The sequence below is a fragment of the Brachyistius frenatus genome, unplaced genomic scaffold (genome assembly GCF_029030835.1).
Source record: "Brachyistius frenatus isolate BFR_SWC_R1_liver_20210118 unplaced genomic scaffold, ASM2903083v1 Contig_230, whole genome shotgun sequence".
NCBI lineage: Eukaryota > Metazoa > Chordata > Actinopteri > Embiotocidae > Brachyistius > Brachyistius frenatus.
This window is the reverse complement of record NW_027210829.1, coordinates 49,635-67,329: the sequence shown is the minus strand read 5'-3', so window position 1 is coordinate 67,329 and position 17,695 is coordinate 49,635. Positions and strand designations below refer to the sequence as shown.

General features: G+C 41.4%; 1 protein-coding gene across 3 annotated transcripts in view; it reads right to left on the bottom strand.

Moving 5' to 3' along the window:
- Positions 1–17,695, bottom strand: part of LOC138633664 (C-terminal-binding protein 1) — a 30,517-nt gene that overhangs the window by 11,356 nt on the left and 1,466 nt on the right. For 2 of the 3 annotated variants that reach the window (XM_069720032.1, XM_069720034.1), the window contains exons 1-2: positions 11,613–11,843; positions 1,056–1,210 (exon numbers count right to left, since the gene is read on the bottom strand). In XM_069720032.1, coding sequence (XP_069576133.1) covers positions 1,056–1,210; positions 11,613–11,652 — 195 coding nt within the window. In that variant the 5' untranslated portion in view covers positions 11,653–11,843. Of the gene's footprint in view, positions 1–1,055; positions 1,211–11,612; positions 11,844–17,695 lie in introns of those variants that run through there. The other variant, XM_069720033.1, reaches the window with a different exon arrangement.

The following is a 17,695-nucleotide window of genomic DNA, read 5'->3' as shown; positions in this document are numbered from 1 at the left end:
TTGTTGCCATCAACATGTGACGATAGTCTGAACGATATGATGGAATATCATGAACATTGCATTACTTGTAATATTTCCAGATCAGAGATCACTTGTCAATCAAAAAGATAGTTAAACATAAACATGATTCTGTGTTTAATCACAGATTTCTGAAGGAATGCTTTAAAAGTATTACATAGAAGACTGTTGCCATCTCTTTTTAAGTTATTAAAGTCAACCTTATTTAGTCCACTGATGTGGAGGACTGAGAAGTGCAGTAACTAGTTGATTAATTCATAAGTAGGTCAGAAGAAAATTAATAAGCATCTATTTGGAATCGATTGATTGTTTCAGACATTTTTAAGTATGGCTGGGCGACGTGAAGAAAATCAAGCATCAACATCTTATTAACCAAATATCTCGATACTGATATTGTCAGTCACATTTTTGATAAATATTAATCAGTAATGTAAATATAAAGACTAAGCAGGTAACAGCTACATCAGTCAAGTAAATTCAAAACAATTATATCTGTACTGTAATGAAGCCTTTAAATCCAGGAAAAGATGAAAATATCCAAATTTATGATAACATCTAGTCCCATCACAAGATCTATATACTATTTTCTGGTAAAAAAAAAAAAAAAAGCCAAATGTTTAATAGTTTGAGATTTTCAAATGTAGAGACTTGACGTTTTCTTTGTCAGTTATGATGGTAAATCAAGTCTCTTTGGGTTTTGGACTGTTGGTTGGACAAATCAAGCAATCTGTCACGTTTTGTCTCTGGAAAATTGCGATGAACAATTTTCAAAAATTGTTGACATTTTGTAGACTAAGATTAATTATCAGATTAATTGATAATGAAAGCAATAATTAGTTGCAGCCCCTCCGAAGGTGCTTGGTTGGACCAGAGGCTTCCACTTTATACTTGAATCCCAGAATTCAGTTTATAGAAATATGCAAAACTTTTCCTCAAACTTCATACTAGAGATTTACACATTCAGTTGGAACATTAAAATTCACAAGTCAAGATAAAATGATGTTATAAGAGTTGCATGTGTGCGTGAGGTGTTTTACCTTCTCGTGGATCTCTTGCGTGGACTGAGCGTCACAAAAGGCCACGGTTGCTACGTCTTTCAGGATGGGCATCTCCACTGTGCAGTCACGCCCGTCCAGCAGTGCCACCAAAGGGCGAGGGTGCATGGGCCCATTCATAATGGGTGGCCTGATGCCTAAACACAAAAAAAGGAAGGAAAAAAAAAAAAGTGTCAGATAGGCAGAAAGAAAATGGCAGAAAAGAAAAAAAAATGGAAAGAAAATAGTCTTAAATAGAAATTTAAAACTGAAAATATGCGGTTGCCCCAAGGCACACATGAGCGTGTGCTTCATTTGCATCCCATAATGTTTCTGCCCTGGACTGATGCTGTTGCTATGACAACTGTGACAATAAGCGTGGAGGCAAAAAAAAAAAAAAAAAAAGAAATGTCCCATAGCAGCTGTCCGTCTGCTGCGGAGCTAATTCCTGTTGTGTGAGGTCATGTTTCACAGCTGTTTCTCTCCTCATAACTTTAAAATATTTTATTGTTTTGGTTTAATTATTACAGACTTTTTTAATAAATTCATGGACTCTGTGAAACAGACAATAATTAGGAAGAGGGATGCGGTGGGTAGGCTGGCAAAAAATAGTGCTGAGTATCAAAGAAAAGAAAATTGCCCTGAAATGTTAGTTTCTGTAGATTAAAAAAACATTGTACTAATGAGGAGTACCCTTTGGTATTTCATCGCGTTCACATTAATTTAATTAAGTCCTCATATATTCACGGTGAATGTAAAAGCTCCCCCCCACCCCCCTACCCCCCGTGGACTGCTGAGAGTGACTCTTGGGAGCTACTTACTCGGAAAAAATGGGGCAGTCTTGACCAGAAAACAGCCGTAATCTCTCGATGATATTTCAGTTGTTTATTATGTAGCAAATCTCGGTTGAAATTGAGTGTCTACTTCTAGATATGCAAGAAAAATGTAAATAGAAAAAAAAAACAAGTGTCTCTGAAAATACCAAGCACCGGTAGACAGGGGGGTAAGGAAGTGCAGCAAGAAGTGAGGGACTGAGAAGTGTGACATGAGAGACAGCTAGTCTCTGAAATCTGTCAATAAGTGAGTAATAGTGAGTGCCTCCTGCAACCTTTGCACAGGATCTTTAATTAAATCACCTCCTCAGATTCAACCAGATCCTGAGAGTGCTGCTGGGCCTGACAGGAGGATAAGTGGCATTTAACAAGGCAGATCTGCGAGATGACCCCCGACTAACAAGAACAGTGGTCGATGGAAATTGCAATTATTCGTTTGACTTAAATATTCAGCCCCGCTGGAATCTTCTCAGATGTCTCAGTTTCTCACTCTCTCCACACTTAACTGAAGGAGTAATCCTTCCACATCACTGTTAGCCATACTGACTGACTGAGAGCCGACACATCTGAAGGACAGACAGATGTAGATTCGGCGGGAAATCTAAGGCACTCTGTGTGTGTGTGTGTGTGTGTGTGTGTGTGTGTGTGTGTGTGTGTGTGTGTGTGTGTGTGTGTGTGTGTGTGTGTGTGTGTGTGTGTGTGTGTGTGTGTGTGTGTGTGTGTGTGTGTGTGTGTGTGTGTGTGTGTGTGTGTGTGTGTGTGTGTGTGTGTGTGTGTGTGTGTGTGTGTGTGTGTGTGTGTGTGTGTGTGTGTGTGTGTGAGATTGTGAGAGATTGTGAGAGATTGTGATTCTTTGACATGCGAGGTTTTGACAGCCCTCCGAAACACTGTCTGTCGATGAAATAAGTGCAGAGTTATGCCTGTTTCTGCTGATGCTGACTGTACCCATCGCTCACTCCTGACTTATTTCCCGTCTGAGATCTGCAGGCTGACATTTCAAATAAAAAAAAAAAAACCTCCTCTGTCATTTTCACTCAAAAATATTCCTTCGTAAACTTTGGAGACTCAGACCTCCAGATGGGTACACAATTGACCTTCGCCCGGTTGTATGGGCTAACAACACGAGAAAGAAGCAACATCATTGGACCGGTCTTTTAAAAATATAACTAAGGTCTATAGAATATTTTGAATGCCCATGATCCTTTAGAACCAGACTTGTGGACAGAAGTTTGGCAGCTTCAAACCCACAAATTAGCTTGGAAAGTCTGAGAGGAATAATATTCTTCCCTCAGCAGCTATCATTAAGAGGCCCATATGTGGAATCGAAGGAAGAAAAATCCTTGCTGGAGTAATCTTACTCATCAAAATCAGGGCTTTTCAGTGCTCTGCAGTTGTACTTTTGTAATAACTCATCATAATTTACGTGTTTTCTTTAACTTACTTTATCTACCATGTAATGCAGTGAATTCACTGCGATTCCCTCAGGCCGATGTTGTAATGTGCCCCTGAGTAGAAGAAATAGCTACTCTAAGTCCCTTATCGCTTTAAATGACAGACAGTCTTTGGGTTTGGTTACTTGTATGGGCTATAACTTATTTTTATCCATGACTATAACATATTATTTTTAGATACTGCTTCTTGTTTCCTTGTAGCGACTTCTATATGTTGATCTGTTGCCTCTGAGTAATGCCTGAACTTTGCCTGTGACTTTTAAAGTTGTCTTTATGGACTGGGTAAGCTGCAAGTGAATTGCCCTTCTTGGGATCAAAAGATAGTCTGAATCTGAATCCTAATATAGATTTGTACCTCATTCAGTGAGTTCACGTTTCCCAGAATGCCTTTTACCAATATTGAGAGAAAAAAAAAGTGCGTAAATAACGTGTTGAATAGAACTTTTAAAATGATTTTGAGTGACAGACAGCTAAGACATTCAGCGTTGACATTTTAATTACTTAAGCTTTGACAGCTTTTAGAAATCACCGTTCATGTGCTGGATAGGGGTCGGCGTACAATATCGCATCAACTACGTTTAGACAGATACTAGTCGCTGTGTTTTTTTCCCCTCCGTTTGCTCCACCTGAGCCGCACTGTGACTCGGAGGTGAGAACTGTGTTCCACCGGGCAGCTCCCAAGAGTGAATAAGTGTAAGTGTGTGAATAAGGAGGCAGGGCGACACTGCATGGAAAAAAAAACAACAACAACACGCAATACATTTTCCCCTGACAAATGTCGAGGGATGATCGTCCTTTTCTGCTCTTGTGGAAAGTAAGTAGGTTGTTAGACTAGACTATGGTGATTTTATTTGTACACAGACTCTCAGCAGCTTTCTCGGGTTGTCTACGGAGACAGTGTGCACGCATGGGGAAATAATGTACGCGCCGATGACATGCATCTCAGCTTCATGTTTCAGTGTGCTGTGACAGAAAATAAGCCTTGAGAATCTGTACTCGGAGAACAGAAACGCACACTCCGTTTTCAGTCTGGGTTATAGTGTACTTGTAGTTTTAAAATGTGAGGATTTGACAAAAAGCACGGGTTTCTACGGCTCAGGGAATATCAGGGAATTCTAAAATCTCTTTTTCCAGACGGAGAAAGTCTGAGAATTTGATTATTTGTTGGGTCACGTCATGGAATATCACCGATTTTTTTTTTTTTTTTTTTTTTGCATGTTTAAACTTTAGTTGGCATTTATCAAAATGTCATATTTTCTATATATGTATCTATGATATTAGTTATCTTGTCAACGTGTATGTTTGATAGCATTACTGGTCACTGACAGAAATTGAAATTGTAGTTGAATCAGCACATCAGAATATAGTTCGAGCCATTTTAATGTGACCTTTTGGGGTTAAAATCAGTCATATTTTCCACAAACAGAAGCGCGGCAACATGTTGTTTCAGTTCTGGTTCAGTTTCCGTTCTCCCGCAAACAAGCTTTCCGGCTTAATTCTCACATTAGCAACTTGGAAACTTATCTGAAAAATGTCAGGTACATCAGTAAAGTCCTGGTTTCTACCCCAGTTTTGCTCCCAACGTATTGTAGCTCTGACAACTTGCCTCATTTGAACCGAAGATAAAAGCACTTTCTCACTGATGAAACCAAATTGAGGGTTAAAAGGTCGTTTTTTTTTTTTTTTTTTTTTTTTTGCAGCACTCAGAAGCTGCGCCGAAGCAAAGACAGCTCACAACTTAAGACGGCTCGCAACTTAGCACAGCCCATCGCTCGATTTCTGTATTGTCTCTTTATCTGCATTGTCAAATTAGAGCATGAAACCTGATCTGATGAAGCAGACCCGCAGCGCGCCGAGACCAATAAGGTGAAACTCGAATCCTACTCACAACGCCTTACGTGGCCTGGTAAAACATTAGCTTTCCCTAATAAGATTTGCCCAAAGGCCATTGCACTTGCACATCAATACAAAATCTATGATGCATATCTGCGAAATTGGAATTCAGCAACAGCGAAAATGACTCCCGAGTCTTCGACGCGGCCTTCATTGCGACCCGGACACATTTGCCTGTAAGGTGCTGCACCGCGCAGTTGCTTTTTTTTTTTTTTTTTTGGGCCGACAGACAACAAATCTTTCACAAGATTTCATTTGAGTAGAAACACCAGGGAGCAGAGAGTGATTCAAAAATAGCTCGTGTGATTAAACGGACATGATCTTCACGTCACGAAGTAATGAAAGCTGGTTGTGGCGGTCGGGGTTTGTGCAGCGGAGTGGCGATTTTGGAAAGTAACAGAGATTCCAGACATTTTCTCCGGCTCACGCTTGGTCGGACTGAGGGAGGAAATAGCTCTCATTCCAGCACCATGCATGACCTTGGGAGGACCAGCGCTACTGACTGCTGAGTAGTACTATGTGATAAAACACTGCTCTATTCACTCTCTCCGTCTCATCCCCCCTCCACACACACACACACACACACACCACAGCACTACACTGTAAATATTAATCCACAAACTCAAACGTCCATTACTTCCCGGTCTCTTTTACTAAATGTATTCTCCTCGCTTTCTCGTCGCATTAAACACTCATTAGATCCTTCATTATATTAAATAACTGCCCGGACTTTTCTCTCTGTTCCTAAACTCTAAAACATTCATCCATGTCTTCCATCTCTTTCCTCCCGCTCTCATTATATTAAATAGTACAGTACTTTCTCTCTCTCTCTACCCCCCACAGCCCCGGGGTTGGGTGACTGCCGGGAGCTTTCCACACTGCAAACAGGCCTCTTGACAGCCAACGGGGGCCGCAGCCTCGGCTCCGCTCGTGTTTTTCCATCCAGCATTTTCTCTGCAGCCACACTTTGATTCAGATTAACTACTAAGAATGATAGACATTTTGGAGGCAACGCGGCAATGCAGTAGCAGTGATTCGCAGCCAAGGAAACATTAAGAGATGAAAGCAGAAAGTTTTGTTGATCGTTTGCTTAAAAGCTGTCCCTATTTGTACAGTAACAGTTGAGCTTGTGTAGTTTGTCCTCGGCTAAATGACATCCCAGACATAGAAATTTGCATCCTGCGCAAAATCTGTGAGCAGACCAAAAATGATGGTAACGCCGTCTGACTGACATTTTAGAGATGGAAAAAGCATCTGCCAGTGACTGCAGGGACCGCATGAGAGCCAGTGGGAAAGCCCTGCAGCCCAGTCTGGATCCAGCTGCCACTGACCAGCTCACAAGAACAGCTGGATTTTTTTTTATTTTTTTTTGTCCCCGAGGAAGGAGACGGTGTTTTCAGACTGTCAGTCAACAAAGACAATAAAAAAAAGATCAGCTACTTTCATGCGTTTTTTAAATGCACGGGTCACCGGGAAGTGGGCCGGCTGGGATAGAGAGCGATCTGCCAAAACAAGCTGCGAGGCCCCGGTCTGACCGCAACAACACACTCTTATAATGATGGGTTCACATTTACAGAGCATTCATGGGTGTACTTCAGTATAACAAACTCTCAACCCTAAAAACTTAAACCTAAAGCTGAAATCATTTGTTGATTAAATTATTTAGTTAAAAGATCAAGTTAAGCATGAATTTATTTTTCAAGCAAAACTAATTTCAGTTCATCAGTTATTCGAATTTTATTTTTTTATTTTTTATAGGAAAGTTCAATTTGGATTTTTGACTGTTGGTCAGACAAAATAAGACGCCATCTTGGACTGTGTGATTGGGATTGATGATAAAAAGAGCTAAAATTATAATCTGTTAGTCGATTGAAAGCGAATTATTGGCAGAGATTTTAATAAACAGTAGAATCATTTAAGCCATTTGTTTATGAATAAAATCCAATATTTTCTAGTTCCAGCTTCTGCAATGTGATGATTTGCTACTTTGCTCATTGCCCATTTAAAATCTTTGATTTTTCGACGATTGGCCCGACAGAAAAAGACATTTGAAGACGTCAACTTAAGACGATTTTCTGACATTTTTGGACAAAATTATTCATCGAACAATCGAGAAAATAATTGGCCAATTAATTGAGAACAAAAATAGGAGTCTTTTTTCATCATTCAACAGTCATCTTTTTTGTATATATTGGGTTCAAAATTACACTTGTCACAATGACACATAAACACCTCTAACCTTCACAGAAATCTCAGACAGTCCTTTCAGATATATTACGATCAAAGCAAACACCCATTGTATTTATTCAAACTGCGACTCAAACTATTGCCAAACATACCAACACAAGTGGCAGCTGCTGTTGAATATTTCCTTCATTTCACCCCTTTCGAACTGAACTGAAAGTGAACGCCGGCAGACGACATGTTCACATGTCAGCTGCAGTGTTTGTATTTCTGATTGAGCATGGGAAAGAAAAAGGTGTGTGTGTGTTTGTAGGTGGGTGGGGGGGGGGGGCACTGCTGTCGGCACCTGTGATCAGCCGGCCGCCTGCGACCGTAACAACCGACTGATCGAGCCCCAGCGGGGCTGATTTATACCGTCGCGGGCTCTTGTGGCATGCGGCAACACGGCGTGGTTTAAAAGCTCCTACATCCACGTCTTTCACCCCCCTCAGTGTTGATCTCACCATCCCTTCATCTGCTATTGCCTCGTTTTTAGATCTCCATCGCTCATTTCAGTCTCACTCCCCCAGGCTTTCTTTACCCCCACCCCCCAACCCCCCTTTGCCATTTCCTTTTCTTTCTTTTTTTTTTTTTTTCCTCCCCACCCGTCCTGTCCCGTCCAGCTCTCCCGCAACGAGGATAGCCGTGTTTCATATCATCACCGCGTTGCTATGCTTAAAAAAAACGCCTGAATACTCAGGTACAAAGTATTTCGGGGAGAGGGGGGGGGGGGTTCTGCCGTCTCTGCTTTACCCACACTTCAGCTGCCAGTGAGGAAAGAGCAGAAGACAGGCATATTCCTCCCTCACACACATATATACACCCCCCCCCTCCCCATACATGCAGAAATACAGGTGCACACTCAGCACGCCAATCCATGCTTGTTGACATGAGTAATGTACGGTGATATACGACTCATACAAGGACTTACACACAGAAATTATCACCATGCAGGTCTCACACACACACACACACACACACACGTACCCACAAGGTCCTCACGATAGTGTCAGCAATGCAATTCAGGTTTGTCAGCTTTTTGTTCCCATTATAAAAGACACCAGCAGCAAAACAGACAAGGAGATGCAACAACATTTGGCAGCAGCTCAGTTAGACACCCACGTTTTTAATCGTTACACTATTAAAACGGCCCGTGCATATTTACCGACTTCTCAATGTATAGAAATAGGAGGCAAATGGAGAGCAGTTATGGTCTGAAAGCGCAATTTTCAGCCTTATAGTATAAATACTGCAGAGGTCTGGATCAATGGATCAATAGATCAATAAAGCTGTACAGTGGGACTGTTGCAACCCCCCACACAACCCTGCACTGAATCAGAAAGTGACAGTAACTGAAATACAGGACAGCAGGCTGGACATGCAGCTTTTCCTTGAATTCTATCGTAAACTATGTTTATTTCACAGCTGTGACATAAATATTGCTCCGTCTGTCGATCTCTGAGATTGAAAACTATTCTCAGCATCCAGACCGTGGTGCGTGTCACCAGTTGGCCCGGCTGATTTACAGACTGTCACAAATTAGAAACAAAAACAGGGTTAGGCCTTAACAATGCTTGCACTACAGGAAATACTACATTTAAACACAGGCTGTAACTGGATTATTGTGTGGCAGCCACCTCGTGAAATTGGATTAATATGCAGGGGGAAAAAAAAAAAAATCCTAATCACATTTCAATTGGATTGGGGTCAGTTTGGATATTCGGGGTGTAAATGTGCTGTCCAAATGGATTATTAAAGCTATGAGGCGTTTATCGTATTTAGATTAAGGGCTTCCAAACTGGAAAAGTTGAATTCCACATGACAAGTCAACATGGCTTATCTTTCATCAAAATGTACAGTGTTGAATTTGAAAAAAAAAAAATGAGACAACCAAAGTTAGTGTTTTTAAAACGCTGGTCACCAACTGAAGTTGCAACACAAGCCTTTTTTGTTTTGCTTGTACCAGCTTGCAGCCACCAACTCAGCCTTTTCAATCAATTCAAGGTTGTACTTTAGACAGACTCATCTGATTATGTTGACATATACTCGGCTAATTAGTGCTTTGAATTAAGTCTGCGTAGTTGAATTACAGCCTTTTGGGGATGTCGCACTGTAGGCCTGTTATTTTTTTTTCTGTACATGCTAGCGCTGTTATTTAGCCGCCACTCTACACTGTCAGCATTTTTGAAAATGTTTTTAAAAAATACATAAGTTTTTCTCAAAGTTGTTAAATCTAACTATCAAGTACACTATGCTATGTTCAACAGTGGCCAGACTTTCAGATAATAGCTGCTTGATCTTTGACTGTTGCTTCCCTTTTTAGCTCAAGCATTTTTCTTGTACGCATCAGACATAATAGACCAAACCTTTTCAGGCTTCATTCTATTTGCTGAGCACTTTATAGGTTTCTAAATGCTGTAAAGTATGCCTACCACGCTTTCTGTTTTTATATATTGCTGCTATGCAGTATAAAATTCAGTGTACGTGTTTTCACACACTGTGCGGTGGCAGTGGAGTCTCTATGTCAACATTCCCAACTAGGATCTGCAGTGACTTGTAATCTAATAGCACTTTGAAGTGACATTTGGCTAAGCTGACAACAAGTCGCCACATGAGCAGTTTCCTTGATTTTGTCATTTGACATAACGAAGTGTCCACATGGAGCCTCCTGGTGGGAAACTGCCGGGAGCTATTAAGCTCAATCACGTTTGGTCTTTACCTCGTAATTGGCCTGTAAGATAATGGTATCAAAAACACCAAGCAAATTAGGTCTTCAAATAAACTATGCGACCACATTTTGGTCTTTTGTCCAGTAAATATGTTCTACAAGATGCCCGGGAGGTGACGGGCATGTGTCTGTGTCACCGATCTAGGCCTCCATAATCAGATCAGACGCGGCCCAACACGCAGATCAGAAAAGATGAATCAGTGCATCTATCAATCACCAGGAACGACAGACGGATTTTAAAAGCAGCCCTTGAGGGATCAATGATCTCCAGCGTGTGCCGAAACAAATACCGACGACCAGATCAGTGTCACGATCATTGACTGGTGGAGATTTGTGCGCGGGCATCTTAAGAGGGCAGCTCCCCCTGAACCATAATTCACAGTCGTTATTCTTGTGACCTTGGACTCTCAAGCTGTTAAAACGGATATGGAGAAGATCTCTCCCGGGGCGGAGGGGTAGGAGAGGGGGGTAGGAGAGGGGGGTAGCAAAAGGAAAAAATAAATAAAATCAGAGCTACAACTTTAATCTTTGATGTCATCAAGAGATACAGCCTGCAGCCTGTTGATGACATCACAAATCCCAATCTCTGGTTTCTTTTTGGGAGAAATGGCTTCACAAATCCAGATTTCAGGTGACCACAGATGTAATAATTCAGCCTGAGGGCGGATGATCATTTATCCTCACACCCTCCTCCTCCTCCTCCTGCTGCTCTACACCCCCACCCCCCCCCCCACACCACCTTTCTTATTCCCAACAGCCCTACCTTGATCCCATTTTCTAGAACAGTCTCCTCCAGCCCCTCTGGTGAGGTGCATCGATCACCTGTGTTTGTGAATCCGGCATGCTTGCATGCGTGTTTATACTTGAATATGTGTGCCACTTGACTTCCCCTTTTATGCGTGTTTAAGTGTGCATGCACGCTTCAGCAGCGAAGGCAAAACCGTCTCTCTCCATAAAAGAAGCCGTATGAAAAGGGAAATATGTGTCATGTCCTTGCTGGCCCTCAAAGGAGAGAGAGAGATCTATTTCTGTCGCCACAAACGGAGGTGTTCAAGCAGCCTTCAATAGCAGAGATTTGCCTTTTCACACACACACACACACAGAAAGAGAGTGCTTTAGAGAAAAGGCTAACCAGTCTTGTGTGCTGAGAGAGGCTGAGCTGAGCGATATAAAAAAAAAATTAAAAAAAAAAGATAATAGAGTGAGAGAGAATTAAAAAGAGAAAGAGGAGGAGACGGAAAAAGGGAGAGGAAGAGAGAGAGAGAGAGAAGGGGGGAGGGGAGGAAGAAGGCAGAATAATGTACACTGAGTTCACAAATATTGGCACACACACACACACACACACACACACACACACACACACACACACACACACAGGCACACGCACACAAACACGCAGTTCCCAGATTAAAGCAGAGTGCTAGTTGTTTACCTAGAGGCATGCCTTTGTTGAGGAGATGTGAGCTTCCCATGGTGTGTTCCCCAGCCGGCCAGCACACAACACAAACCTTACAGTCTTCACACAGCAGACATGAACAGGAATCCAGTCAGCATATGGCGGCCGTGGCCAGCTACCTCGCTTCCCTTAGTCCTTCTCCCAGCCCCTTAGTGACAAGCATACACATGTGCTCCCCCTCTTTTTTTTCTCTCTCTCTCTCTCTCTTTCTCTCCCCTCCTCCCCTTCACTGGCCTGCTCTCTCTATCTGTCTTACCCCTCCCCTCCCTTCCTCCCTCCCTCCCTCCCTTCTCTAACTACCTCCCTCCCCTTCCTTTCTCACTTTCTATCACACAAAATCTCTGTCTTTCCGTCTCTTGTCACTGAAAAAAAAAAAAAGTGCACATGCAGAATACAAGAACTGCTGTATTTATGGGGAGCGGGAGGGCATGAGAGTGTAAAAGAGACGACGGCGGGGGGGAGACAGAGCACTGTGTGTGTGTGTGTGTGTGTGTGTGTGTGTGTGTGTGTGTGTGTGTGTGTGTGTGTGTGTGTGTGTGTGTGTGTGTGTGTGTGTGTGTGTGTGTGTGTGTGTGTGTGTGTGTGTGTGTGTGTGTGAAAGAGAGCAGGAATGGGGAGGAGCTAATGCCGGCCAAAATTCATCTTTTGTTTCCTGAAAGACGACAAGGAGAGAGAGAAAAAAAAAAGAAAAGAAAATGAGTTATGCAATTACAAGGCTGTAGCAAGAGAGGAAAAACTAGTTCCTTCTAATAACCAGGAACATAATTACAAAACTCATAAAACTTCATAATGAAGAACAGGCTACAACTATAATCAGCTTGTGTTTTCAATAAATAATGACAAATGTAAACGCTTTACTTCAAAAGTTTGATCCAGCAGTTACAAATTTGCTTCTGACATCCAAGTGTGTGGGCTGTCTTTGAGGACATTCAAACTTAAAAACATAGTCATTTTAATTTTTAATGATCCTTCAAATTCACAGTTAGAGAATACAAGCTGTATTTATTTATCTTTATTTTATTTTATTTGTTTGTGTACATAGTATCTGTGTGTGTATTTATTATTTTATCGCTCTTATTTTTTTCAAAAATATTTTTTTTATCTATCTTATTTAGTTTATACGCATTTGTAAATTTGTTCATACAGTGTACATGCTGTTGTGACGACTAAATTTCCCCCACTGTGGGATTAATAAAGTCTAATTTATTTATCTATCTAAAATAATATTTAGAATTTTTACATTAATTTCCATAACTAATCCACAATTTCTACGTCAATAAATATATAAAGTATTCACACCCCATTTTTCAACACATAAAAATGCTATTAATGGAAACAGGTGTTATAAAAAAAAATTTAATTCTAGGTTATATCAAATGTGATATTATACTCAACTTATACTGCTTAGTGATATCATTATAATGCAAAGCATGTAAACCACTTATTATTAATATTGTCATTGTTAGAAAATATGTTAATTATCATTTGTGGTGTCTTCGAATTGTCTCGTCTGGTAACTTTCATGGTCCGAACATATTCAAATAAAACCTTTTTGTGGTTTAAACATTCAAAATACTGTGCTCTGTATTAAATGTTTAATATATTTACTATTGAAAGGGAAAACAACTTTTGGACTTTAAACTACTGACTCTGGCCTAAATTTTTTATCAGTTATGTTAATTTACCTTCATAAAACAAATAAACAAAATGAAATGAATAAGTTAAAATTTTTATTGTTTTTATGAGAACATTCAACTGGTTAAAAAAATTACAAAAAAAGTCAAATATTTGTTTAATATTGATATTTTCTTTACAAACTGACAAGTGCCAGAACTGTCACTAAAGAAAAAGTCTTAATCATCCATTTGTCTTTTGCTTTAACAAAAAAGTAACATGTTTCATTTTACTTTTCTACTTTGCAGCAGATAACACTTTCTCATATTTGTCCAAGACCTCAAATATTTTCTTCTTATTTTCCATAAACATGTGCTGTTAAATGTTGGACATTAACAGTAGAACCAAAAGAAAACAGGATAACCTTGCAGATGTTCGAGAACAGGCTTTCTCCCTTTATTGCTGTATTGTAGTATAATTGTGCCTCTGATGAGCAGGTAAATATCCAGGCAGCAGATTGTGTTTTTAAATCAGCTACTTTTTTTTCTCTGTGCTACAGTTGGTAATCACATTAGTCTGTAAAACTTTCCGCCCCTGCTGCTTTGGTCTGCACCCGGCACACCTGCCCATTCTTCTTCTTTTCCATTAATGTTGCTGTTACAGCTTCTCTCATATACACGTGGCTAATCGCGGTGATATAAGCAGCATCAGACGCCCTCCTAACTGCCGTGGTTTAACCTAGTTTAACAGCAATGATGATTACATCACATCCTGACTATTGGTAAATGTCACAGGCAGCCAGTGGGCGAGTTGTTAAATTACAAACAAAACAACAACAAAAAAAGAGACAGAGGGTCGGAGGAAGCATTGTTTTTAACACGGTTGGTAGGCTGACACAGGACCTTTGTTTTATGTTAACCACCCCTTCCCCCCCCCACCTCCCCCTGTCACTGCTGTCAGTCACTGCGGGGCTCTTTGAATGAAAATGAGCTGCATGCTCCTCTTGTTGTTGTTTTTTGCCTCATTCAGACTGCAGAGCAGGTCTATACATAGGAACTGTAGCTCTGGGCCTCTGCTCTTTCTTTGGTCAAATAGTACAAATGGAATTATTAAGCCTCTCTTCTGCACCTGGCAGGTTTGTCACCATCTCATATCTGACTCACGACGGCCCCCCGAGTCAGACAGCAGAGAGCTGATGGGGAATTATGCCTCATCAAAAGTGGGCAAGTGCACATACTGTGTAGTAAAAGGATCAAAACACAATTACATGTGGCTCATACTGACACTGCTGCCAACTGCAGTGCTGCACCTGACTCCAGATGTGCTCATTGACTAATGTCCACAGCAGACGGGGAAGTCCCGGCAGGACGAGACAGGACTTATTCATTTCTCAAATCAGATGCATGCAGTCCTAAAGAACACTTATATGGCTGTTTTTTTTTGTTTTTTTTTAACAGTTGCAGGTGGGTGCACATTAGTCAACGAGAATCTCAACCTTAACACAACTAACGTCAAAAGCAAAGGGCATCTTTTTGGTCACAAACCTGACATAAAACAGATTTCTCTCCTGGCCTGATTCATTTCTAGATACACACCTTAACGCCCACTTCACACTCAGATCGTGGCAGTTACTGTGAACAGACCTATAACCTCTCCCTAACTTGTAAAAACACAGTGACACATTCCTCTCTTCTTCTTTTTTTTTCCCTAGGCACCAAAAAAAAAAACAGTCCAACAAAAACTGATTATGATCATATCGGAGGCAAGAAGGAGCTCCCGTGCTGAAGCATAAATTGCATTCACGTCGCAACAGCTACTTTGATAATTTGCTGTGGGATTAGGAGATTTGTGAGGGGTAATAAACTGAATTTTACTCCACATTGAATAAACTATCAGCCACTTGCTGTTTGAAGAAGCACTCGAGCCGTTTAATGTTACGGTGTAACAACCGTGATTTATCGAACTCAACCAATCTGCCAGTTAAGTAGCTAAAATGATTAAGATCCTAATCAACAAATATCTCTGACACTACTTTTGTCATCCCACCACCACACGGATATTACCCCTATAAGGTCAGCATTTAATAATATAACAATTCCAGTTGCCTCCAGTACAAAGAATGTGTTAGGTGGTTCAGTCCTTGGGCCAAATTCAATCTGACAACCTGGTGTCAACTATGCGAGAAGCTACATTTATCTTGTTGCTGACACCAATGGCGGCCACTCCAAGTACCTCTTACATGCAAGACACAGATGTTCCCCAGGAGAGAGAAGAAACAGGAAATATATTCGGAGCTTCGAAATGAGGGCAGAGAGGGGAGAAGACAGGGCCGGGACATGATATCAGAGACAGAGAAATAACAAATGCTCCTAAGAATAAAGGAACAAAGAAATGACTGGTTAAAACTTTTATGATTTTACCACCTAACGTGGTGTTGATTTAATTTCAGCAGTGATTTAATGTGTGGATATTAAACAGTTACCTTGGCTTATCACTCCATACCCACTGTTTGCTGTTCTTCCCTCCGTCTCACTCCTCCCCCTCTCTCCTTATCTACCTTCACCCCCTCTCCCTCTCTCTTCACCTCCTGCTCTTCTGTCTGACCAGCTTGCTGTCAGTCTTCTTCCTTCGCTCCCACTTTCTATCTCGATCTCATTCACACTCCATCATCCCCCCCCCCCACCTCCCCACCTCCCCCCCACCCCCACCCCATATCTCAGGCTTTCTCACCATACATCTCCACCCCCCGCACTCCCCCTTCTCTCTCTCTGTAGTCACTGCAGCGTGTCTAATGGTTCGGCTCCTTCTCAGCAGATCCACCACAAGGAGGCCAGGCGAGCAGCGGGCCCGGCTAACGCCTCCCCACCACTGGCCTTATCAAGAGTGACAGCTGACTAGACCCAGAGCTATCGCTGGCACACATGCGCGCGCACACACACACACACACACACACACAATTACAAAGATACAGGCCTGCACGTGCACAACGATACAAGTGTAATAGATGCCCTCACACAAAAGCAGCCGCGAGCAAAACAGACATACCGACATACTGTTTGATGCAAAATAATGCTGCTGCAAAGAGGCCTGTGTACACACACACACACACAAAGATGCTTGGATGTACTCACACACACAACTAAATGCACACATACTGTAGCTACAAACGCCCTCTACCTATCGCAAAAGGAGCAGATGCAGACACATATGAGCACACACGTGGAAAGAAAATTGGATTTATAGATACTGACAGCGAGCTGCAGAACAATGTGGACGCCTCTACAGAGGAGAGCGCAGAGACTGCAGAAAGTAGCAATCTAATCTACTGTAGGCGGAGACACTGTGCGTACCGCAGGCATCAAGAGTCTAACTGCCATGTGGAAGAAGAAGGAGTGGAGGGAGAAGAGGGAAAGGAGGTCGAATAGGCGGCACCGACAGGAGAGATGAAGGGATGGTCAGATTTGCTGGAAAGAAAAGTGAAAGGAAGGTAGATGAGAGGTGAGGAGAAGGGAAAAGCAGAGGAGAAGGATAGGGATGAAGAAGGAGGACGGAAAGTAAAAGGGAAAAGGAGAAGCAGTAAAGGAAGTGGAGTCATTAGTATCGCTGACATGTGGAGAATTTGCCAAATAGCCACATCATGGTGGGATTCTGGGCCGTGACCTGTGTTGCATGTCGTACTCCTTCCTGTCTCACTCCTTGTTTCCCGTCCCCCTTTTAATGCAGTGAACGATAAAGGCAAAAAAGATAAATAATAAGACTTCAATTAAAAGTAGCAGTGGGAGGTCTGAGGGTTGGAAGTACTGATTTAGAAGGAGAAAAGTGACATTATAAATCTCTAGATTTATAATATAATATTATCTCTGGTCTAGATGAGAAAATCATAACAAGCAGAGCTCGCCACTGAAAAAATACATTTTAAAACACTTAAATCTACATGTCTATAATGTGTGAATGTTTTTTTTTTTTTACTTTAGCATAATTAGATTAACTATTGAAAAAATGCCCATATAATGCTCATGACGATGTCCTCAAATGTCTTCATTTTTCTGACCAACAATGCAAAAACTCAAATGTTCCATTTACCATCAGATAAAACAAAGAAAAGCAGCAAATCCTTACATTTCAAAAGTCCGATTAAGGTCATGTTTGGCACTTTTGCTTTCCAAATTACAAATGATTCGTTCATTTTTAAGATAGCTACCAGTGGGGTGCTACCACGGGGTTGGGACGCGGACCATCAACCACAATTTTGCTGGCAGTCATTCCCCCTCCCTCACCTCATTTCCTCTCGTCCCTCCGCTCCCATAATGGCATCAAAACACCCCCAACACAACCCGATGCTGTATGTTACACAAGTTCACCATAACTTTTCTTTCAATCCCTGAGAAAGTTGCAAGAAGTGATCTCTGTATCGTACATATCTGCGCATTAATCTCAGATTAATT